The sequence below is a fragment of the Haliotis rubra genome, unplaced genomic scaffold, assembly GCF_003918875.1.
Source record: "Haliotis rubra isolate DU_JTF1 unplaced genomic scaffold, ASM391887v1 Scf511, whole genome shotgun sequence".
Lineage (NCBI taxonomy): Eukaryota > Metazoa > Mollusca > Gastropoda > Lepetellida > Haliotidae > Haliotis > Haliotis rubra.
The window spans coordinates 690,544-717,847 of NW_025767204.1; the positions used below are offsets into that span (position 1 = coordinate 690,544).

The 27,304-nt window shown below is 38.9% G+C and overlaps 1 protein-coding gene across 2 annotated transcripts in view; it reads left to right on the forward strand.

The window, feature by feature from the left end:
• The window catches only part of LOC124292282 (cilia- and flagella-associated protein 221-like), a 157,980-nt gene that overhangs the window by 51,632 nt on the left and 79,044 nt on the right, over window positions 1-27,304 (forward strand). Inside the window, exons 9-14 of one of the 2 annotated variants that reach the window (XM_046729348.1) lie at window positions 1,899-1,948; window positions 3,609-3,761; window positions 4,497-4,514; window positions 9,792-9,884; window positions 13,478-13,573; window positions 16,378-16,471. In XM_046729348.1, the coding sequence (XP_046585304.1) occupies window positions 1,899-1,948; window positions 3,609-3,761; window positions 4,497-4,514; window positions 9,792-9,884; window positions 13,478-13,573; window positions 16,378-16,471 (504 nt within the window). The remainder of the gene's footprint in view (window positions 1-1,898; window positions 1,949-3,608; window positions 3,762-4,496; window positions 4,515-9,791; window positions 9,885-13,477; window positions 13,574-16,377; window positions 16,472-27,304) is intronic. The other variant, XM_046729349.1, reaches the window with a different exon arrangement.

Here is a 27,304-nt window from a genome sequence, read left to right on the forward strand (position 1 = left end):
TTGTCTTAATGGAAGTTCCAAACTGACGTTGAGTCACAAAACATGTCCATGACTCCTTCTCATATGACACTAGAGAGTCATTATGACTCCTAATTTTTTATGCCTACGACAAACTCTGGGTCAGGGAGTTGTCGCTCTCGTCTCCACTGAACAATCTGTTCCACTTGGTGTGGTACATATGGATATATATTTTTCATCATCTGAGTCTATTACTTTGTCTACTACTTCGGGTATTCACCCGTTCCACTGGAATCTACCTATGGCCACGGCTTCCAAACAAGTGGGTTTCTACTTGTCATTGCTACAGCTTCCAGTTCCAGAATACCAGAATTTTTTGCCATAGACTTTAGTCAATCACCTTTACAGGAGGCTATAGATGGCTGTCATGTAGAACTTTACCAGTTTTTTCTTGCCAAGAATCGGGCATCTGCTAGCGGTCTCTCATCCACAGAGTATACCAGATTCACGTATTCCCTACCTCTGCCTCTAGATCAGACAGAACTAGAGTCCTATGACCTATTCGAGCTCTGAGATGATATCTCCAGCGTACTCTCAATATCAGGCGTAGTACTTGGCTTAGGAGGACCATCACTTTGTTTACCAGGACTGTGACCCCAACTTAGTGAACAGTAGTTTTCCCTGCATGACACCAGGGCCTGGATGTCATCACTTGCAGCTTGGGGTTCCATTTCAATAGATCAGATTGTTGCTGCATGCCGGTGGAAAATATCTAATCCCTACACCAATTTGCTTTTGCGAAACGTCATTCCATCCTTAGAGAGCCTACAGACAGCGCCTCTCCTCCACCTGTTTTCCCTTGAGGGGGAAAAAGAAGGGTGTGGTGGGGTGTGCAGATATATCCAAACTCAGCAGTGGTTCACTGTTTTGGACTGTGAGGGAGGAAACAGGTTAACAGTAAACAGAAGGATGAGGATCTTTGAAGAACCTTATCTACTAATATTTATCACCAGTAAGTGGAATTATTATATCCGCTGCAGTTTATTACTCCAGTTAAATAATCTATGAGAAGACTTGAAATCACTTACCGGAAGTGACGTCATGAACCGGAAGTGACGTCATCAAACAGGAAGTGACGTCATCAAACAGGAAGTGACGTCACAGAAACCGGTTAAAATGAGAATCGGTCAAATAGACTATTACAGAACCGGATATGACGTCTTGGACCGGAGTGACGTCACAGTCTTCTCCAAACACCAAATATTTCTTCCTCACGAGTATGATCCTTCCCCTCAGGTAACTGAATACTAGAATATCCAGGGAATGATCTAGGTAATCCATATATTTACATTTCATCATCTAAGTGATAGTTATTCTAATTGTTATGTCATAGACTATAACGGGATAGTTAGTGGTATTTGCTGTATTAATCATCTGCATAAACCCTCCTTCCTTATGTGTGATTCTGGCAACCATAATCCAGAGGGAATGTTTACGCCTATAATTAGGAACAATTACATGTATTGTTAGTAATTATTAGTAAACTTACCTCTGGATTATGGGATCTAGTGCCCGCCCAACCTCCCCACGAGGAGTTGCAGAAGATGTTAGTTTTCTTCAGAAAAATCATGAGAGGTTTACAACAACTACGTTGTGACGTCAAAGCCAAGGGAGATAACTGCATAACTCTTTTAAGCATACCACTAGGGATAGCTATGACTTAGTTAAAAAAATTCATTTCCATTCTGTAAGTGTCTGTTGAATCTACAGGAATAAGGCAACCATAATCCAGAGGTAAGTTGACAATTGGTGTGATGCCCATTTCTAATGTCCACTGTTAAACCATACTCACTTACTCATGTTTGTTTTGTAAAACCTATGAGTGTGTTAGAATCCTTTATGCAATCTTTTTTATACTTGATTATATTTTTCTGTTTTAGCTATCTTGACCGAGAAGGACACAAACAAGCCATCAAACAGACAAATGAAGGTGAGCATAAAAGCCACAGTATGAAATAGTTACACCCTGAATCTGCACAGACTTAACATGTTTGTGTTTACATTTCTTCCATGAAAGAAGCTGCCTCCATGGTCTACAGGTTAGGAGAATGTAGGTGGTTCATAATTTTCATCATCCGAGGGCTTCCATTTGTATAACCAGCATTACTCTGGAGAAGTGCAATGCAGTAGTCTGCTAATTAGTAGTCCAAAGAAAAACTATTCCTGAGCAACGTGGGTCCTTTTCGTTGTATATAATTCTTGTGACATATCTTGTGGGATAGAAGATCAATCACCACAGTCCTTTGACTGTCCAATCATCACACACACCAATACATATGTGCATTATTGTGCGCATTATCCCATTATTCCTTCAATGGATCACTGTGGAAGAAGGTGATTTCAGAATAGCATGTGCCATTTGGTCACTAATTCGGTATTGGTACACCCGACATTGGGCCAGATCTGGCCCAGAAAGATTGATACGAGTTGGTTATTTCATCACCCACAGTTTGTTTATGACCTTCCTTTCTTGTTTTAATAGAGGAAATTTAGACATTGGGATGTGTAGGGTGACACTCAGGTCCCACTTCTTCCAAGATAATGAATGGATTGGAAAACTATTAGTGATCACATACTACATTCCCTTTGATAAAATGGCAATCGTATCCCACTCATGGCTGATTGTTACCCCATTTGGCAGCAGATAATGAGTATTTTGCCTTTGAAAGTCATCGTCCATGTCTGTACTGTTTGCTTGGAATAGATGATGTGATATGGACTCCCAACAATATTTTTATGCCATGGATGTTGGATTTTATGCTCACAGATTTGTGGTGTGTCCAGACATATAATTCCACTACTCTATTATATTGGGATTTAGGAGTTATTCAGGTCTCCGTACATACAGACCGAGTCATGCACCTAAACTTAGAGCTCCATCTGCCAGCACAGCATTGTGTCTCAAAAACAATGATTTCAAGTTGCCAATGAAATCTCAAAATATATTCACAAGCTTTTATCTTCAGAACATATTGTCAGACCTCACCTGAATTATGGGAGTAGCTCCCCTAACAGTTAACTGTTAGTGCCACTTTGTCTACTAGGTGTAGGACTGAAGTAATGGGAATGATGTCAAGACAAATGTCATCCTGAATGATGTCAACAGTACAGGAAATGACATCATGAACATCGAGACTGAAATGTCAGATGAAATCTTGGTCAGTCAGGTTCGATTGAAACACTGATGGGGAATTGAAATGAAAATATAATGGTAATTTTATGAAAGCTTAACACATATTTGCACATGTCCTTGAGATTACTCTGAATCAGACCTTTTGGAATTTTTCCAAGATGATGCGTACCTTGTTTTGGTCAAACAATGGAAAGTATTTTAGTTTACGACCATTAGGTATACCAGAATACAGGATGTTGTAAGAAGATGGATCCAAAATGGATGGAAATACAGGTTTGGGATAAATTTAAAATTCTCTTGTCTGTTAACCATGTCTTGTATGATTTGATGTCAGAACTTTCTGATCACTCTGATGTTTTATGGCAATGATGTTTAGAGGTAGGATAGTTGCAAGAATTATCAATGCCATCATTATTACAGAAACCTTTGGCTAACTGTATTGTAAATATGCATACAGGAAGCCCAATTTGAACATGATGTTCGTCAAAATGTGTATGAAGAGAGGCAGAACCAACTGAGATGGCAAATACGACTCGGCGAGGTTCAGATCTCCAACAAGAAGCGGACACATGTCATAGAGGACAGGTTGCATGCCTGGGAAGACTATATGGTCAGTACATTAAACGTTTCTGCTCATTTAATAATTTTTTAGGGTACCTCATCCCTATTAGACTGTCTATTCTTACTGCTTACTTAGTGCTTCTTTCCTGAATCAACTGAATGGATGGGTCTGAAACATTATGATGATAGCTAGCATATTTAAAGGTCATGGAGTTAAAAAAAGAATTTTGATGCTTGTAAATTAATTTCTTTAAATACCGGTACTGTAGTCCAGGAGTTGGAGACATTAATTTGTAGCAATACATGGATTTTAATGATTTGTTAAAACCAGTGTAGTATCATATTTCTAAATAAATATTTCATTGTAGTTTGTTAAATCTTCTCAGATATTTTAAGGCACGGATATTTTAGATATTTTTTCTGAATAAATTTTTAAAACCATAATGTTCCTTGTATTTGTTTATGGCATGAGTTTGGAGCATTTGTGTGGACATACCAGTATTTCACTGGTTTGTGGGCTCCAATGGTTCAAAAGTTGATATCAGACAATTTAGCTGAGACCCTTTTCATGTTCACTTATTCATATTAAAAAAAAACCTAGATGCATACTCTATTTATATCCAGTGTTGCTCCGTTCTATTATGAAGTAAGCCATTTTTCTTTACTATATTGTTAACAGTTTCAGGTGTTTACTTTTTAACTAGGTCTCCTACAGTGCTATTTTAATTGTGAATTTTATGAGAGTTAATTCAACTGGTTCCTGATATATGTGAATATTCTACAGGGAGTTTTTCCCAAACTGGTAAGTAAAATTGTTGCAGATGTTACCTTTTCTTGTTTTTTTGGGTGTATGTTTCCCCAAAGTTTGCATGCCATCATATGAGAAATGTAATGTTACCAAAAGTAATAATTAAGAAGAATATTTCATATTACTGGTCCACTTAATAAATGGAATGCTGGAAGAATGATACTGACTTGAAAAATATTCCTTGGAAGCTGAAATGTGGACTGCCGATGACGGTGCAACCTGTTTAGTGTCATTATAACAAATACAGTTTACAAAGAGTCCTAATTTGTGCAAGGTTTACAGTGGAACTGTATCAATGTTCCATTTCTGTGAAATCTTTTAGTCTCAATATTTCCTTTTGAATTTGTTTTTATTTCAGTTTTTGTGGTTACTTTGGTGACAATGGTGGTCATGTTTGCCTTCTAAATGTTAAATTCATTTTCTTGTGAGGCATTTAGAAGTTTGAGTACTAAGAAAGGATCAGGAGGAGGGATTAGCAACATTTGTATTACAATTAGGAGCAACATTTTGGTGTAGGTACTGACACTGCTATCATTACTTGATAATAGTGCTTTGTTTAAATTCAATTCAATTAGCATGAGTTGGGTTAAGTATAACAAGTGTGATTTACTCTAATAAATATATGGTTCTATTCAGTATTTTGCTTTATGACATGTTGTTCAAGCATATTTTGTTATTTATAACTTCCCTATGTGAAAAGGTGAGCTATAAAGGTTTGCCAGAATTTGATTGCCTTTGTGGCTTTGACTGGAATTGTCATTATTTATGCAGACCTGTTGGTCAGGTTTTTATGATTATAAGACTTATTTAACATTTCATTATATAATATTATTCATAAATAATGATTTACATGTACATGATGGTAATGGAGGGTCAACATGAGCATGTGTTAGTGTATATAAATGTTGCCACAGATAGGGGACATTCTCTTTTGAACATGCCAACCCAGAGGTGGTGCCATTAGAGGGGGAAGTGCCTAATGTTGGGAAGAATTTGTACTGTTTTTCACACAGGTCAGTGAAATTTCAAAATTTTGTGGTGAAAATGGTTTGGTCATTCAGGGAATATGGGGTTGTTGGGCAGTCATTACTAATTTAAATGTATTGGATAGGGCTGTGCAATATTACCGATTATCGCGATATGGTTAAGATTCTGCAACATATTGGGTCATCCAGAGTAAGCTCCCTTGAATTATCTGCCCTTCATTTCCATAGCAACAAAATGAGCTCTAAAAGTGCCAAATATACTTTCGTTTCCTATCTGTTTCATGTTTTTACAAGTGGAAGTGTCTTTATAAGTGGCTGCTAAAAGTGCCAAATATTCTACCAAATATGAATCATGTTTGAATGGTTTCATATGTGATGTTTTGGAGGAATTAAAGGGCCAGTGATCCAGAGCAATTACTGTGGACAGGATAGAAGCAATTAATCAAACAGCGTGTTATCAGTTAATCCTTTGATCGATATTTGTTTTGTAACTCAGCTGATAATTCTTCTTACTGCACTTCCATGCGCATATTACATAAGATGTAATACATTTGCCACATCAGACCTCAATTTATAATGATGAGTATTTACTCCAAGAAATGTCAAATGCTAACCTTTGTCAGTTAATCTGAGTGGTGTTATCACTAGGTATACCTGTTATATATTCATTAACTGACCATCAAGTGAATGATGACAAATAACATGTGTAGGTTTACCACCAAACAAGGGTTACAGCAAGAGAGTGGTAATCGCTGTATTGCATGCAAGTTTGATTGCCTGAAAAAAAACCTTATGGGCCAACACTGTTTTGAAGATACGAACAGAACTTTGTTGTTACATAAGAAATATATATAAGCATTTGCTGTGTACTTAGTTAAAAACTGTATATACCTATGTATCTAAGTAAAATGTCAGATTTATTTTGCAATGGCAAAGTGGGGTTGTTTAGTTTATGGATTCAAATATATCAAATGTGTGTTTTTGATATCATAGCATACGTAGTAGACATAATAGTTTTACATGATTAAATATGGAGGTAAACAGACACAGAAATAGGATCAAATTGGATCAGTCACTATACCATCCAAACATTTGAAAATCTGAAAAAGCCTACAGTGCTGGGATACTTTATTACAATCAGACAAGAACTAAAAAAGATTTATGGATGTCAACTTTTTTATTGTGAATATTCATGACCCGATAAAGGAGCAAGCATACACTCCGAAACGTTGTGTTATTCACAACAATAAGTTGACATCCATAAATCTTGCTTTTCGTAAAAGGATGGTCCATTTGAGGCCACTTAAAGGGCCACTGATCCAGAGCAATTAATGTTTCTCGCCAACAGTCTAATTACCAAACCTAGCTGCAAAATGGTCCGCCCCTGCTCCCTCGACCGTGACGGACACGGAGGCTGGGCTACTGTACACCTTGGCAGAATTTCTTCAACCTAATCAGTGGGACAGTAGGAAGGGTGGATGCCCATCAGATGCCGTTATTTGAAAATATCCCGCTTTTCTTATGCATTCCACTTCTATAATGCCCTTAAAAAATTTGACCAATCTTTTATTTGGACTTATAAGTAGAGCTACTGGCTCTGAGTGAGCATTTCACAATTCACATTATTTTGTTATTTTTGTTTCATAATGGGACATATGTTACCAATTTATGATAAAGGCCAAAGTCTTATCAATTTTGTAGGACTTTCTAAGATGCCTAGTGGTTAGAACAATCGAAAAAAAATACATTATCAGTCAATAAAGGTGTAGTTTTTTGATGACGTAACAATTGAATGACGTTATCCCGTCACTGCGCCATTCTAGTGTGCCCCCTCGTAATCGAACCATTTTACATTACGCCACAATGTAAGCGACGTCACGATGCATGTCAGTTGTCATCGCCTCGTACGGCCTCCTACAGTAAACTACTCCGTTGCATCCAGTTTCTTAGTTTGCAGTTGCTTCACGCAGCTAACATCACTGTTTATGTTTTATGACGGTTAAAATGTGTCAATTCGACTCACAAGTTTTCAGCGACACGGTAACGTTCGCAATGTTTACATTCTCACAGTGCAATTGTGGAATGTCGCTTGACTACTCAGCTTCATCTGGATGTACTGATCTAAACTTAAGTTGGTAGTAGAAATGCGACGTTCATATTGCCCCATATGGTTTACGTTAATTACAGATGTAATTAAAATAATTCAGAGAAGATGTTTAATCCGAACGTAAACCGTCATCAAACTGTTATCATTTGGGTTTTTTCTGGTAACATTCGTCTTAACGTAGGGGGGCAGACACATCAATAGAACAGCGCACCAGTTAGCCCCTTAATTTAGGTCACCGACACCGTCGTTAGTTTTCTGCCTTAAATTCATCGTAATTATCCTTAGAAAGTATTAAATTTGGCATCTTAGAAAAGAAATACAGTCGCCTCTACCACCATGTATAGTGTAATAAAGCACACTTTCGCCCTGAACTATTATAACGTTAAGCACTCGGACGCAAGGGTCCTCGTCCTTTAACTATAATAGTTCGGGGGGAAAGTGTGTTTTATTACACTATACATAGTGGTAGAGCGAACTGTATTTTAAGTATAATGACATTCTAGTGAAGGATCTTAGTTTTTGGAGGTCACATGTGATTTTAAGCTCAAATAGTTCGCCTAAATCATGTTTTTGTTTCATTTTACAGCAGTTCATGTTAACACATGTTTATATTGGAGTTGAATCTGAATGAATCACTGACAAACAGTAACAAAAATTACATACTGCATTGAAGTGCATTCTGTTGAAGCAAACATTACACTGACCATGAAAATCATGTTATAGTATTACCTTTATCATTATGTTCGCAAAACTTTGTTGCAAAACAGTTACTTCAATGAAACAGTCCACATATAGGCTCTATATAATTTATCTGTACACCACTGGCATACACCCATACACAATGGGGACAGGAAGCCTGAACATATGGTTTAACAGCAACTAAGAAGATGATGTCGCATGATGTACACACAGAAACCTTCCAGTCAATATATCACAATATGTATTGCAATATATTGCAATATGAGAATCAGGGCAATATCCAGCCCTAGTATTGGAACGTTAAAATTTCCAATTGAGAAATGATATTGTGAAACTAAACTTGAAATTCCACCAAACTCATGTATATTGACCTCGACTTACAACTACCATGTAACAGTACTGCTGTTGATGTAATGAAAGAAAACAATATTTTATAATTGTCATACCCTGAAACATGTTAAATCATAGTGGATGTTATTTGAGTATTATGTGTCAATGTATGGTCATTTAAATATTGTTGACAATCTGAAATAAGATATACTGTACAAATATGAGAGAGAGGGGGAAGGTGGGTTTTTCTAGTGCCGTTGGTAGAGCAGCTAGTGCATAGAAGTGACATTTTGTCACTGAAAAAAACAAAACAAAATTGTTTACTGACAAGCATCTAGTATCTCCAACAACTGTGAATGCATAATTGGTGTCAATTATAGGTTAAGATATAGGCTTAACAATAAGATAACCTTTCATCACCTCATAGTGAGTCCTCTATTAGCCAGAACCAACAATTAAAAACAGTGCAGGTATCCTATTTTACTGTTGAAGAAGGCAAAATCAGATCACTTGTTTGTCAAGGTAATGTCTTGGTTTTTAGGGGATTCCAACTATTAGGTATCTACCTTCAAAATGTACATTATCATGCAAAGATACCAATGCAATTATGTGAGAATACAAGGCTAAACATCGTGGGAATCACACCATGAAATTCATATCCTCAAAAACTAGTGAACCAGGGAAATAAACTTCACAAATGTGTTCCCATCAATAATAGCGCCTGAATGTTGTCAAAATGTTTAATAAAATGTTCAGTTGGGCATTTTTTTCCAAACGCCTGAGCTTTACCTGTTATAAAATTGTCATCAATTAAACATCAACTCTTTTAAAGGGATTTAGAAGTTGGACTTCCTGCCCCTTATTCAGGAGAATACTGTGTACGTGTGTTGTGTTAATGTAGTTAGATGCTGATATGTTTACCCACATGTTGTAAATCACATTGTTAACTATATGTACTTGTTTATTCCTTACAAAGTTGAAAAGAACTCAAACTCACTGACAAACAGTCATAACTAAAAGGGGCCAGTTTGTACAATTAACTACCGGTATTACCACAATATTAGATACTCATCCTGCATATCTTGTATGCCTGTACATGGCTCACAGTCACAATCTTAGTCTGCACTCATTTTACTCATATAATTACAGTACAACAAGCGTGGTGACTGCGTGCCAGAGAGTGAGTATAAGAGAACCTCCACAAAGTGCACTTCCAAGAGGACACTGAGAGATGCAGAAGAGGTAAGTGGACTCAAACATGAATATGTACTTTAGTGGCAAAGTGTTGAGAAAAAACAGCATACAATAGTATCAATTTCAGCATTCCATTGCTAATTTTGAAAAATGTTTTGATGCATAAGTGAATATGTACTTTAGTGGCAAAGTGTTGAGAAAAAACAGCATACAATAGTATCAATTTCAGCATTCCATTGCTAATTTTGAAAAATGTTTTGATGCATAAGTGAATATGTACTTTAGTGGCAAAGTGTTGAGAAAAAACAGCATACAATAGTATCAATTTCAGCATTCCATTGCTAATTTTGAAAAATGTTTTGATGCATAAGTGAATATGTACTTTAGTGGCAAAGTGTTGAGAAAAAACAGCATACAATAGTATCAATTTCAGCATTCCATTGCTAATTTTGAAAAATGTTTTGATGCATAAGTGAATATGTACTTTAGTGGCAAAATGTTTTGATGCATAAGTGAAGAAACGTTTATGCAGAAATAAGTTCTGACATGCGTGCTACAGATGTTAGAGGCATACCAGAAAACACATCCTACTTCTCCTGATACCCCTGGACAAGTTTAGGGGTTTACTATTGCTTCACACTAAAGGGCAAGGTCTCTCTGTACAGAATAGGCACACCAGCACTAAAATAGGCAAACTGTTTTAATGTGTGTGATTGGAATTTATGAAATTTGACACATGATATCCAAGATTGGATGATTCTTCACAATTTGGGTCACATTCGATCTGTCATGTGGTCTAATTATTAAACATGGATAGGATGCCCAGTCTATTTTTTAATATTCTAAGTGTCAATAATAAAGGGTTAAATGATATATAGCACATGTAAAGAAAAGTTTCTAAAAAATAATAGAACTGAGAGTGTCATCAAAATGTTTAATGTGTTGACAAATGTGACACATCATGACATACAGACAAAAAGTTCAAACAGGACAAGCAAGCATCAGTTGTATAGACTGACCCCCCAAAATGAAAATGACAAACATGAAGCACTCGGTCATTCAATATCTTGTGTACCCTCCTTGCGCATCCAAGACACAGGTGCACCTTGTTCTCATGCTCCTTATCAACTTCATAAAGAAAGCTTGCGGAATCGCATTCCATGCTTCTACTAGAGGTCTGCAGAGTCTTGTGAGATCTACTGGTGCTGGGTGACGTGTGTGCACACGTCGACCGAGTTCATCCCAGGCATGCTCAATTGGGTTGAGATCTGGCGAGCATGCTGGCCACTCCATCCGCTCTACATCCTAAGGAATTCTGTGACCAATCCTGGCCCTATGAGGCCAAGCGTTGTTGTCTTGCAGTAAAGGGGGTTGACCATAAAAGCTTTGCATAGTTTGCAGGAATGGTACTGCTATAGGAGCCAGAATCTCATCCCAATAACACTGTTTTGTAAGATTACCATCGACCATGTGCAGTGGAGTATGTCCAGTAGGAGTTATGCCTGCCCAAACCATGACCGACCCCCGCCAAATCGGTTATGCGTGGCCACAGTTGCATCTGTAATTCACTCTCCATTGTGATGATATATCCTCTGCCGACCATCATGGAAGGACAAATAGAATCTGCTTTCATCTGTGAAGAGCACACGAGATCATTGACGTTGATTCCAGCGGCCATGATGTCTACTCCATCTCAAACGCAATTGCCTGTGGTGTGGTGTTAGTGGTGGACGAACTGCAGGTCACCTACAGTGGAGTTTGGCTGCCCTTAGACATCGACGAACGGTGCTCTGGGATATTCTTACATTGTTAACATTGGAGTGTTCTGTCTGAAGATCTGTTGTGTTAAGGAATCTGTTACGTAACACAGTGTTAATCATGTGCCTATCATGTCGGACTGTTGTGACTCGGGGGTGACCTGGTCGATGTGCATATTCCACAGACCCATTGTCTTGAAATCTCTGTCACTGCCTACCAATAGCACTGTCACCTACATTAAAGCGGATAACAACCTGAGTTTGACCAGATTCCGAAAGGCCAATGGCCTGACCCCTCTCAACAAGTGTCAAACAACGACTCATTTTAAGCTGCGATATCAAACAGGTACCTGAACAGTAAAAATACAGTGAAAAAGCATCAATGTTGTAAATTGTCCTCCGCTTTCTATGGATAGAGCGACTTGCACGTTCTAATCATTGACATTAAGTGGCAGGTGGATTTCCATATTGACAATTTGAATAAAAATTGTGCCATTTGTAACAGAATACAGGGGCTTGTCACACTTAGAAACAGCGTTAAAAGGACATATAGGTACATAGACCCTACCCTAGTACTATATAAAAGGAAAGGGATGTAACGACGGAACCACCCCCTCCTCAATCCAAGTTAGATTTCACCATGTAAACTATTTTTAAGGCCCCCGAGGATCGAAAGCGAGATGATTTCCCTACAAAATGAGCTATAAATGGTCACAATCGGATCATTATTTCAAAAGTTATTCGCCACAACTCACCGAAAACAGCTACCTCCGCAATTCCAAGCCAAAATCATGGATCACCCAAGACAGCGAAAACTCACCTTTTAAATTTGTTTATTAATTCCAGCCACGTTGACAGCACCTATGTAGGGCTAGATTCGACTGGCAGTGGCATTCCATGGGTCTAAAAACTGATTTCAACATCTACAAATCATTTCCTCAACAGTAAGCAGGCACTTTCTCCAAAACCATCAGCAATCATACTCACTTGTCGGCCATAGACGGCCTTGACATTCAAGTGATCCCTTTTCTTATATATAGTACTAGGGTAGGCTCTATATACCTATATGTCTTTCTAATGCTATTTCTTAGTGTGACACGCCCCTGTGTAACAGAATGTATTAAAGAACGTAATATTGACATTTCAACGGCCTGATGTGCTTTTCCATACTGTTAAGAAAATTTGTAGAACACTAAGTTGTATATATTTCAAACAATAACGAAGAATTTACAACATTTAAGAAATAATGTTACCAATAGCTTGATCCTTCATTAATGACGCCAAGTATATAATTATGGTTATTAGTTTTACTCAAGTTTAACATTCATATGTATGCAATCTGAAAATCAATAAAAGGCTTGTTGTGATCTAAATGTAGACTATCATTCAATTTTCTTTCTTTTCTCTTACTATCAGTTCTGTTAGGAGTCTTGATAACTCTCCAGCCTAACTTGGGGTATTTTTATGTAACTGTTGAAAATCTTTTGGTGATACAATATTTTACATTTGTTGGAATACGAGACAAAGTTTTTACTTAGCTGAAATTCTGTTACGCTCTCTGACCCACAAGCAAATATCTTTAGTCATTCTTTGTTAGAATTGTAGTTGACTGGAACACAAACTCCAACAGCACAGCACCTATCCATAAAAGCACACTCCACTCACCTGCACACTAAACAAGAAGTGGATTCTGTGCAGTATTGTAAGATGATATGGGTCTGTTTTTAAAGTTGTCCACTTTTTTTGTTGAAAGGCTTGCCAGAGATGGATAGAAGTACAGTCAGATGTTGCAGTTAATACAAACACCAATGTGATACAGGGATTATCTGAGAAATGAAGCTTTAAGCTATGAAACCATTCAAGGACTACAATATGATTTTTCAGCTTGCATCAGCTGAGACTAAGTTTGACCCCTACACCAACGATATGTGGGCAATCCGACATGCCTCTCTCAGTGTGTTCCGACAGGCAGGACGCAAGGTATGTACACTCAAACGTGTCAGTGAGCACTGACATCTCAAACTCAAACATGCTGTATAATGTATATATATAATGCATAAGTGGATCATTATAACACGCACCCTCCCCACCCCTCCTGGATTAAAGTTGCTATTTAGATGAGTCTTGTGGTAAACTAATGCCTGGTGACTACTGGAAATGAGAGGTGTGCCTGTTTCTGGAGCAGGAACTGCAGTTCATCTCCAAATGATGAATATTTCTTGTAGGACCTTGCTATGCAGAGCAGTCAGATGATGAACTGTGTTTTTAGTAGATTTGGGATCATTTTCAGGTCTCCATGCCTAAAAGGCTGGAGACCTATTGTAATCATTTGATTTATTATTCCGCCGTTTTTTGTTCCAATCATAACTCAAGAACCAGTGGTCAGAATCTCTTCACAAATTCAACAAGGTGCACCTGATCTCAAGGTTCTAGGCCCAAGGTTCAGAATCAGATTGCCTTCAATTTCAAGTGTTGGACTCATGTGGCTAAATTGCTCCCTTTGGCAGCCATATTGGATTGAAGTTTTTGACCATGTTTTTCACCAGTTTTTTTAGTACTTGTCTCCCAAAATGCGCTGAGCTTGAACTATCAATTCAAGAGATTCCAATATTTACATACTTTGTGTTCAGGAACTACTCTGCACATTGAGCACCAACAGTGCCTCATGTCCCTTCGATGACTGCCATATTGAGTCCTCCTTCTGGGCCAAAGTTCTTTTCAAACATTTTTCAAAAGCAAACTGAACAGGGATAGAACTTATAGAAGCTGTTTCTTATGTCGTGTATAGTTGCTGAACAATTTCTGTTCTCAGTCAGGAAACTGAACAGGGAAATACTGAAAACATTTTCTAAAAGCTGTGTAACATGTATGAGTCTTTGTCTGATACTAGAGGTCCTGCTAATTCTAAAACACTAACTGTTTTGACTATAGACCTGAGAACGGGCTACAGCCTGTTAAAGAGGTAATTATATATTTCTTCTTCTGGACTACTTTAAAGGTACATGACCCTGCAATCTCAGCTGTCTTCCAGAGATCCGCTCTACAATTAATTTGGGGGTAAAATATCATGGTTCAGACATTCAATCAATGTTTTCAAGGAAGTTTTAATGAGACAATAACTTCAGACACATAGGGACATGGGGAGCAGTCTCAGATTATCAAGACCTGGAGTTCAAGCTGAGTTCTAAGGCTACCCATCCCATCATTTGACACCCTGCTTACCACTTGTCACCAGCCAAGTGCCAGAATGTCTTTGTGTTATATGCTGAAAACTAAGACAAGCACAACTGCTTCATTTTGTACATTGTTACAGACTTGGCAATAAGGATGTTAACTCTTTAAGCCACTTCACTGCTCAACACCTGGATCATATCATATATTCCAACATTTTATGTCATTTTATTGCAAGTGTCTCTTATAGCCCTTTGGCAGCTTGTACATTTATATTTGATCAACATATGTATGTATTCTTTGTATGTACGAGATGAGACATACAAACAAATTCTCTCTCTCTCTCATATCATTGTGCGAGGTTTAATTTTACAAACAATCTATTGAAATTATGGGATTATATATTATTGACAATGACAGATTGTAAAGAAGACATTACTTACATGCATATATAACATGTATAATTTTCTATGAAAGTAACTTTACTGCTGTTACATTGCTAAAATATTTTAAGGAAAGTACTAATACGCGAGTCTGTGAGTAACATATGGCAGATTCATAGTTATCATACTGTTTACGTACGTACCTACGTACCTACCTGGTTTTCTACAATTTTTTTCTATTCTGTGTAGAAGGAACAGTTGAACTGTGTCACATTATTAATGGAAAGAATAAAGTGTCATTATCCTTGTTTTCTCAAAACTCAGATAATTACAGTGAAGCCTCGTTAATCCGGACGGTTGCGTTTCTCAGCAAATTCGTCCGGATTGCGAATAGTCCGGACTACTGAATCAAGACCCAAGTTGCTTCCCTTACTATTACAAAAACGACATGAATCTGGATAAAACAAATAAGCATTTAATGTAAAGCTTATTGAATTCATCACATCAATAATTTTACCGAGTGACATCGGCATGTTGATCCGACGTATCTGATCACGTTCTTCCTCAGCACAGGTGAGGTAATGTCTAACAAGCGATCTATTGTAGTATTCCTTGAATGTCCGAATTATTCCTGCATCCATCGGTTGAATATGATACGCGGTATTTGGTCACATTTCGCAAAGTTAGCGAAGCACACACTTGTGACTTGTTGCGTCACAGCGTTGTCGTAAAGCAAAATCACTTTAAGTCCACGTGACCGCATCTGTCTGTCAAAGTACATTAACCAATCACAAAACAGCTCACTTATCATCCACGCCTTTGTATTGTGGTGTCAATCAAAGTGTAAATGTACAGCATCTTGAGTCGGGAGCTTTTAATGTCTTATTAAAACAACAACCCAGTTGGCCAGTTAATTAAGTAAACATTGCCGGGAGGTGTTGTTACGGTTCGTGAACACGACTTACAGCGTCCGGACTGTGAAGCAATTTACTGTTTATTTTACTGATTGGTGACAGCTACTTACCGTCCGGTTCCGGAAACCGAATTTCCGGATTATCGAGGCAAATTATCTAGGCATAGATTGGTAACAAGCTAAAATTGTCCGGGAGACGAGACATCCGGATTATCGGAGTCCAGACTAACGGAGCTTCACTGTAATTGCTTTACATGTGGTGTATGTCATGGATATACATTGCATCATTGATAATGTTTCACATCTCTTATATTTAGGTGATTATTCGAGCCAGGGCAAGCCATAAACTTGCCTCCCTGAGAAAAGCCATGATAGACTGGAGCAAAAAGAAGTTTGCCTTCAAGGGTTTAGGTAAGTATCTGTGAATGGAATTATTTTTCCTTATCCTGACTCATGCTCTTTTGCTTGTCTTCTTCTTCTTGCGAACATAGTGGAACACTTGTATCTCCCTAATTGAAGTTCCCTTCAATGTAAAATCACTAATTAGTACACCACGGTGTTACCTCCCTTCCACAAGCGCGGGAACGAGGGCGCCACCTCTACCCATGTGCCTCACTCTCTCCTTCTTCGCCCAGTGAGCTGGACGTGAGAGCGCCTGTGTCTCCCGACACACTATATCCTTTGATTATATTTAGTTAGTTACCTCGTATAGACATCTATAGAGGTTTAGCTAGTATCCTTCAACAATTATATATTGATATTTAGTCGTGTTTCTACTGTTTATGCACGGGACGCCGTGCTGTTTCAGTGGATTACGTTGATAAAAATTCTGTACTGTTGCACATTACGTTTTTTATTCTGCTGCTGATCCGCATTTAATATGCCCTAGCTGTACTGCGCCATGTTTCATGTTATTCACGTTGCAGTTGCGATACTAATTTATCCAATTCTACCTTTGATAAATAATTACTTTGCGTTTGAGACGCGCAGCAGATAGGTCGCGTATGCAGAGTCTAGCCATGACTGATACACCTGAACCCCTCGCCAGTCTACTGCTGTTGGTCGACCCCCCTCCCGAGTGGTGGAGAGGCGTGGGACGTAGTCCGCCGCCTCCAAGAAGCGTCCTGCTTCCCCAGACATCCCATGGTCGCAGCCGAAGACTAGAGGGTTTCTACTGCATCTCAACGCGACCTCTGAGGGGAAATCAACGAAGTCTACTTGAACTTTCTCAGCCGAGATTGTTCCCGTCGCAGATTAGGGCCTGTATGATGATCAGCCGATCATCATACCTGATGTACATCAAAAGAATGACCGATGTCGACAACAGTGATGTCAGCGCAGATCAACATGCAGCCTGATGTACCAACGCTGATATTCTATGATCTTCCTGAGGGTCCCGTCGCTACCAACACTCAACGCAGACTTCGCACCCCCAGGGCAGCGTCGACCTCTGAGGGGAAATCAACGAAGTCTACTAGGACTTTCTCAACCGAGATTGTTCCAGCCGCTGAACTGGGCCTCTACGATGATCAGCCGATCATCATCCCCGACGTACGCCACAAGAAGCTTACCGGAGACAGCTACAGTGACATCAGCAGAGATCGCCATGCAGCCTGAGGTCTCTACACTGACGTCAGACGACTTCCCTGAGGGCCCCGCCGCTAACATCGCAGAGAGGGCACCGACTAATTCGTCGCAGACCATCCCAGATGAACTGTTGCGGCAAATCATGATCATGATGGAGGGCCACTACAGACTGGAGAAGCAGCCAACCCAAGGCCTGAGCCTTCGCGAAGGTTCCAACGCAGACGACACCCCAGAGGCACCCCCATCAGCGTAGCAGCCACGACGAAGCCACCTTCGCGAAGGAAGTCGCAGACCACCTCGACGAAGGACCCAGATGTACAGCCTTCGCGAAGGCCTTCGCTAAGGCGGGATAGATCATCACCTTCCTCGGCTTCATCCTTAGATGCGGACTCAGACCATCAGACCTCACGGAAGCCTTCGCGAAGGTCAAATCGCCGTTCCCCAGGACCGGACGCAGAGGAAGCTTCGCGAAGGACACCTGACTACACAAGAGCTTCGCGAAGCTATCAACATTCTCCTCACAGGTCTCCGAGAAGGTCAACCCATAGACGCAGATCACCAACACGATCTCCGCGCCGTTCACCGCGCCGATCTCCTCGTACATCACCACGTCGATCGTCTCACAGGTCACCACACAAGTCTGCACACAAGTCTACAGTCAGGTCTCCCCGAGCGTCACCCGATATAGAGATAGAAATACACAGTCCACCATCAGAAGAGCATCAACCTCTCATCAGCGATGCTGGGATAGAAAATGATGGAGGCATCATTTTCTCAGACGCTGAGATACGATATTGGATGGTAAACAACCTAGATCTCTCTTCACCTTCCAAGAGTGGCAACTCGGCGCAGACATACCTGATAAAGGAAGACGAGGCAGACGCCATCACCTTACCTCCGATCGACTCGATTGCTGCGGTGCCACAGTATGTGGACACAGCCTACCATAAAGCCATAACAGTTCAAACGCCAGAGGCGTATGTTCTTGGCCTTAATAGATCTAGAACGATCAATGAGATTCTTATCACCAGATTTCGTGACACGACTTCTGAAGATGATAGGATGATCTACTCGGCTCTACTTATGCAGAACCAGCAAGAACCACACCCTGTATGAAGCTAACGCTCATATATTGATCGGATTCTAGACGCTTCGCTAAGGAAGTCCCAGGCCACCTCCGCGAAGGAGCTAGAGCCTCACCAGTTACAAGGGACGTCACGGAGGAGTAGCGCTTCACCGACCCCACATATTGCTGAGTGCGGCGTAAAACAAAACACTCACTCACTCACTCCTGTTGAACACAGAGGTCGTTCGCGAAGCAAGCGCTCATATATTATATATATACTGATCGGGCTCTGACTCGATACCTTCGCGAAGGTCGCGAAGGCTAAGTGGCTCCAAGTCTACCTCACACAGAAAATCTAGAATGGATACTTCGAGAGCTTCGCGAAGTCTCCGGCGTCCACCGAGGAAATCTCCTCCAAGGTCTCCATATATTAGCCACTCGTCATATATAGCTACTCGTCAGTCCGTTCAAGACATCGCATAAGTTGTCTATCAACTGTATGCCATATGCCGTCTATAAGCCTACGCGAAGACAATTGCACAGGCTATTTACAACACAGAACGTCGCTATATTAATTAGTCAACGACGTTTCATAGATCTTCACAGAAATCAATCTTTCCGTATAGATTGCTAGAATATGCAATCCCGGACTACGATACGATTATCTACATGCGTGACCATTACGCAGATCTGCAGACAATTCAATATCGAAATTGAACAGCAGCCTTGTTACAGCGAGTATAACTCATAATCGTCAAAGTTTCTGAGAAGAAATATGTACAACAAGTTCAGCTTTAATTCTACAATTATGACGATACATTCATGTATACAGTCTACAAGCTGACAACTTGCAAGTTTATTGTACCTTTATATAAGGAAGTCGGAATTATATTCAAAACTGAAGTTACATTCATGACAGCCAGGAAAATAACCTACCCAGCATTAATATTACAGAGCGAGGTATTTCGCGCGGAGGTTTCAGCGTTTACCTTTAACCCTCGAAACACGTGGTCACTTTCGGGTAACCGGGAAGCTACGGTGAAGACCGACGATTATGCTAATATCAACGGCGGCAAGATTTTATACAAGGTTTTTCCTGCTACACCGGTGACATCACAGCTGGGGTATTCTACAGAATCAAAATGCCTTGTTCTGATTGGACCGCGTTGGACAACGACCTCCACGAGGAGGTCGATCTTAGTTCACAGTTCAAGACTTACGTTACAAGTGACAACTATATATCAGTGAGCGAGCAAGCCTCCTTACAGTCCAGTTAATCTGAACCTTCATGATTGGGCTGCTTTCTTCAGGTTAGAGACCTCCCCTGTCAAGTTAGGGCGAGGCACGGCAGTCAGGCAATTTTACATAAAGTTCAACGAGGACAGACACACCTGGTTGTGCACCTACATCGTCAAGGACTTACAGCGAATAACCTAGACGACGGGATACAAGTGGATCTAAATCCACAGCGTCTCAGACTACAGCTGAATTTCATAATCAAGCTACTAACACAACTAGATGGTTAGTAAACCTACTTAAACTTTCTGATTGGAGAATTAAAACAGAAGTTTCACCCTCCAACTTGGGGATCTGAATATAGTGCTCCAACACCTCACAAGTGAGGTTTATGAACACGACTGGATGACATACTTGGACTCCATGATACGATGATTCTATCACGATGGCCAGCAAGAGCACTGTAAATTTATCTCCACCGAACCAAACAGAAGGGAATAATGCAACAGATTATTTCCTCTATCATCAACTTACGCAGAATGAAATCTCACGTACTATATCTCGGTTTGGATCAGAACTGTCATACTACGTGCATACAAGACGGATGGACCCAATCCGACCCTCCATGAGCTTTTAATACTCATGATATTAGAGCGCTAACTTCTACAATTGATCTACACAATGTTATTTGAAATAATGGAGGGTTTATTTTCTGGAGATCCGATATGGTGGTTGCCAACCATTATCTGAGAGATATCATCACCGAGGACGTCTCAGGTATCCACCAATTCGATCCCATGGTCCTCGCACAACAGTTGACAGTTCCTCGGAGAAGATAAGTCAATCTTACAGATTTCTACTTATCTTATAACAGTACTAAATAGCTACATGCTATATATAATTTGCTTAAGTTCTTTTTATCATCACAGTACTATGATTATTACATCATACAATATATAAGTTAACAACTCTACAGAGTTGGTTATTATATATTTACCTTAACTTAATTATATCTTAAGCATAGTACTATACTCAGATTGTAAAATATATAAGCTAACAAACTCTACAGAGTTTGGGCTATTATATAGGTAGCTTAAGCTTATTCATATCTTAAGCTCAGTACTATGTTTATATCATATAAGTATATTAGCTAACAAACTCTAAAGAGTTTTTGCTATTTGGCTTAAGTCTCATCATATCTTAAGCAATATGGTTACATTATAACATGTATTAGCTAACAAACTCTACGGAGTTTTTTGCTATTATATATGTAACTTAAGCTTATTCATATCTTAAGCGCAGTACTATGTTTATATCATATAGGTATATTAGCTATCAAAACTCTAAAAGAGTTTTTTGTTTTTTTTGCTATTATATATTTGGCTTAAGTTTCATCATAATTTAAGCTTTATGGTTACATTATAACTTGTATTAGCTAACAAACTCTACGGAGTTTTTGCTATTATATATGTAGCTTAAGTTTTCCTTCAAATCTTAAGCTCAATACTATGTTTATATCATATAAGTATATTAGCTAACAAACTCTACGGAGTTTTTGCTATTATATATGTAGCTTCAGGTTTCCTTCAAAGCTCAATACTATGTTTATATCATATAAGTATATTAGCTAACAAACTCTACGGAGTTTTTGCTATTATATATGTAGCTTAAGGTTTCCTTCATAAATTCAATACTAGGTTTTACTAAGTATTTTAGCTAACAAACTCTAAAGGGTTTTTTGCTATTATACAATTAGCTTAAGTTTCATCATATCTTAAGCAGTATGGTTACATTATAAAATGAATTAGCTAACAAAACTCTACTAGGTTTTACTAATTATTTTAGCTAACAAACTCTAAAGGGTTTTTTGCTATTATACAATTAGCTTAAGTTTCATCATATCTTAAGCAGTATGGTTACATTATAAAATGTATTAGCTAACAAAACTCTACGGAGTTTTGCTATTATATATATAGCTTAAGTTTAATTATATCTTAAGCTCAGTACTATGGTTATAACATAAAAGGATATTAGTTAATAAACTCTAAGGAGTTTTTTTTGCTATATACATTTAGCTTAAGTCTAATCTTATCTTAAGCTTAGTACTATGGTTACATTATAAATCTATAAGCTAATAAACTCTACAGAGTTTTGGCTATTATATATGTAGCTTAAGTTAATTATATCTTAAGCACAGTACTATACTCATATTGTAAAAATATATTAGCTAACAAACTCTACAGAGTTTTGCTATTATATAGGTAGCTAAAGCTTATTCATATCTTAAGCTCAGCACTATGTCTATATCATATAAGTACATTAACTAACAAACTCTAAAAGAGTTTTGCTATTATATAATTAGCTTAAGTTTAATCATATCTTAAGCTTAGTACTATGTTTATATTTTAAAGTAATTTAGCTAACAAACTCTAAGGAGTTTATACTAGCATATTAACAAGCTTAATTCTATTAGTCTTAAGCATTGTATTAATGTTATATATACTTTATCATAATAAGTACATTGTAATAACCTTTATATGGCAGCTGATAAGTTAGCAGCAGGAATTCATCAGTTCAGTGCCTTTATGAAGTTCCCATAGGGTTATTACAATCATCACAGTTCAAATCACTAATTATTAAAATCCAAAGTATTATATATTCCCACCTCCGGCTCCGCAGAGGATTCTACAAAAACAAAAGAGCATCAGTCAGGATAAGGAAAAATATGTAATTTTTTTGAGTAAAATTGATATTTTATACTTATCCTGACTCATGAGGTCAGCCCTCCCATCCTCCCCAAATAACACTTTGGATTTCCCTGTAAATTCAAATGTTGGGCTCAGTATATGAGGAGAGAGTGAGGCACATGGGTAGAGGTGGCGCCCTCGTTCCCGCTTGTGGAAGGGAGGTAACTCGTGGTGTACTAATTAGTGATTTTACATTGAAGGGAACTTCAATTAGGGAGATACAAGTGTTCCACTATGTTCGCAAGAAGAAGAAGACAAGCAAAAGAGCATGAGTCAGGATAAGTATAAAATATCAATTTTACTCAAAAAATTACATATCTCTTGTTACCTGTCAGTATATATACCTGAAATATATATTCTGTGAATGAAATTTTCTCTTGTTACCTGTCAGACATTCTTCCTCTCTGAATTCTTTCTCATAGCCTGTAGTATCAGATTGTAGGCACTGAATAATTGACAACATATTTGAGATAACATGTCAAACATGTAGTTTACAAGTTTGCAAGAACAAGTTCGATTGCAGAGAATGATTCAAATAAAAATTTCTGCTAACAGATTGTTTGTTCTTTAAAGGATCATTAAGCTTGCAAACATAAACCTTGAATAATGTTTTTGTTGAGCAATTGTGCAACAGTTCTTCAAATATTACTTTGATTAGTCACTTATGAAAAAGACAATTTTTAACATGCTTACTGCTTATCATGAGTATACTCGTGTTATCAAATGTAACATAATTTGCCACTACGAGTTATCTCGTAGCTACATCAAGGGTATTTTAAAACAAATTTCACATGTTGGCAAAATAGGCACAAGAAGCAATTGTCTCCTGGCAATCTTTGTTACTACCAGTTTGCTTGTTGTGTAAAAAGACCTTCTCAATCTCTGATCCGCTTCCATCATGCATAGATTGTATCGGACTATGTGACTGGAAATCCAAGTGCAGTCTATGTCAAGGCTGTGATGATGACAAGTTTGCTAACTACAGGAAGGTGGGATCGCTGCGCCTCACAGACCGGGACTTCAGAAACATATCAGAAGAGCATGGCCCTACTTCGTCGAAGAGGTCCAAGAAAGAGTGACTCTGTGTCTCGATCTTACAATCCACGTTTGGCAAACCTCCGTTTCCCGATCCTTGTTCGATGAGCATCCTTGATATGGCTACTCCGTCACATCTCCCGAAATAGCCTTTAGGTTCGTTGAACCTAGTCTCATGGGTGATCCTAACAGATTTGGCGATCCGGCTCAGACAACATCCTTTGAGGGATGGGACCCATGCATCGCAAGCCACAAAGTCAATGCAGCCGGCTCTGCCTGTGTCTTGGGATCAGTCCTAAGATACTCAGCCTCACCCTAATATAGACTTTGAAACGATGGTGCTTGTCATGTCTGTTGCATGGAAACAAATGCAGCTATTTGAGGCTCCATCAGATGTATGTCGTCAAGTTCAACCTCCAAGTTCGATAATCATACCAGCTAGGGTCTGTCAAACCTCATCGCCTTCTCCTACGTACTTTGAGGATTTATCCAGTCTGGACACCTTCATTGGTGGCTCGACAAATTGAATGTTTGCTTGTTGCCATTCATCACCTATTCAAATGTCAAAACTACAAGTCAAGACAAGAGTGAAATATCTTAATTCCAAATGACTAAGTCAGAACAAGAATCCATAGATATTTAAACTTTTGTCATGTTGTGCACTTTCTCTTCCTCTGTCAACAGTGGAGTGGAAATCACCTGGAACAAGGTTTTTAGTCACATTGTACAGCTTTCAACAACACACCCCTGCTCCAGTTACTAAAAGGGTCATCTCAGGAAGCTCAGTGCATGCAACCTGTCCCTTCTTCATCACCACCATCCATAGTTTGTTCCAAGTGCCATAAGACGTTCTTAGCCCTTGATCCTCATGTGTCACGTATAGAAGGTCTGGGAACATGCAGTATAATTTATTCCCATTTTTCAGCTTCGTTAATACTTAGATGACAGGCAGATTGCCATGTATAGAAAGGCAGGCTCAAGACACTAGAAAGACTCAAAGCACAGATTGGGTATGACGGCTCAACGAGTTGTATTCTTTCTTCTTTTATTACCGACGTAGACCCACCGACGTAAAATTGCGGGGTAGAAATTCTATGCGAAAACTGCTTCTTGAGGGGTACATGTGTTCACGCTGTGCGTGCATGAGCGCAAACAGGAAACAAGAAAAGATAACTCTAGTCGTCACTAGCACAGTGGAATAGAAGCGTCCGTAAAATGTCAATAACCAGTATAATCTCCTGCGCAGCTTGACATTGGATGAATTCAGACCCTCTGATGTTAAAATGCCATACACTCTTTGTCAAAGCTGCTCATACCAGCAGACGATGTTGTTTTGGATGCTCCCTCAGAGACTCTTACCTCAGCAGGAATCTGAGGCAGCTGTTCTGTCCCATGGATGTGTCTACAGATCCACCCACATCTATATCAACTGTGCAATTGCATGTGATGGTTGTTTGCCAATCAGTCAGCGTTAATCCTCAATCCTCCTGAGTTGTCAATCCCCTGAAGGTTTGGCAATACTTCCTGGATCGTTGATGATCCCCATCTCATCCTTCAATGATCCCATCAGTCAGTGTCCCCATTACTACCAAGTAATCTATAGTGCTTCCTCTGCTTTTGTCTTAAGTGCCTCCGCCATACAGCTGGAATATTGCTGAATGTGGCATAAAACTAAACTCACTCACTCTTAAGTTCCTGGATCACTCACATATCCTTTGACTGAGACATCCATGGTTGATATGCCTTATAGGCTAGTTACAGTTCCTCCTACATCCGACTTCTGTGCCACTGTCATTGTTGGTGCCACCTCCGATACTATCTGCGCTACACTTACCTTTGATATCTTCTCGGGGGTTTCCCGCTTCCCATAAGAGTTCTTGCCCCCAGGATTGTCAATCCTGCTTGAGTCGACTATCTCTCTGCATTATCAAGACGCTTCTACTTCAATGAACACCTCTCAGTCATAGGGGCCTCCTCATCTGCCTGTCTGCTGGGAGCAAGATATGTCCACTCGGGAGGGTACTATTAAGAGTATTAACATGCCATATATTTTTCCATGGATAGCTGATAAGCCACAACTAGTTAAAAGTGTACTTTCAACTGACCTGCACAAGTGTGCATAGGGCTGTCACTCAAAGAATCAGAAGTCTTGGCCAGCCTCCTTGTAAACTTATCATCTCATTGTTGTCGTCTCCCTAAAGATGAGGAAAATCTGTTGTGGCCGACCATCCAACCATGGGATAAGTGCATAATGTTGAATATGTTTAAAATTATAACTTTGAATAAGTATAGTCATAATATACTCTTAAGAAAAAGTAGGGGAAATTCATTTGGAATTTGCCATTGATATCGGTGTCACTCAATGTCGATATGAAAATAATGAATGTTTTGAGAGTGCATCACCACTTGCACTTCCTTATGACCATAGTTGTTGTACAGTAATTGCTCCTGAAAGATGATTGGTGTATGATGTGAAATTTGCATGTGTACGACGTGATATTATGTCAAAACTAGCGATAGTTTCTCAAATGATCACATGGCTGTTTCATGTTTTTCACATTGGTGTATACCGGTAGTCTCATTGGTCACCCAGCATAGCCCACCTAACAACTATTTGCATGATGTCCACTTTTATTGAAAAATGTAATTTAGTTAGCCAACAATGAGCAATGATTGTATTGGCAGTTAATCCTATGAAGGAAGGACGTTGTTTTTACACAGGCACTTTACGACATAATGTGGGTATTTTCAATGTGCGTTAGTAAATCTACATTCATAATCACTATCTTTTGACAATTCCGCTGTGCAAAAGTAATTAATCAATAACCGTGCAATTGGTTAATCCTTTGATTGATGTTTGTTTTTTTAACTCGGTGGATAATTCCTCATGCTGCACTTCCTTGTACATTTTACATAACATGTAATACATTTGCCACATCAGACCTTAATTCATAAGGCTGAGTATTTACTCCAGACATCCGAAATGCTAAATGGGAACCTTTGTCGTGTAATCTGAGTGGTGTTACAATTAATTATACCTGTTATAAATTCATTAACTGGCCATCAAGTGAATGACAAATAAACAGGTGTAGGTTTTTTACCACCAAACATGGTTTACATCAAGGGATACTGTTTTGAGGATACGAATGGAACTTCATTTTTACGTAAGAGATACATATAAGCATTTGCTGTGTACTTAAGTTAAAAACTGTACATATACCTATTTCCCTAAGTAAAAAGAGTGGATCACCACTTGCTCTTCCTTATGACCATAGTTGTTTGTACAGTAATCACTCTTGATTGATGATTGGTGTATGATGTGAAATTTGCATGTGCATGATTTTCATTTTGAAACAAACAAAAAGAAAATGGCTAGAAACAAACACCAACAACTGTGTGATGTAAGATGATTGTCAAAATTAATGGTCTTCAGTGATTCATCGACCCTCTTGAAAACCAAACCCACTGCACTCATTAAGGATAGTTTGTCTCCAAGACAAAAAAATGACTACAGATGGCAGTCATGATGAATCAAGGACAGGTGACATGCACTGAGATGACCTATATCAGTAA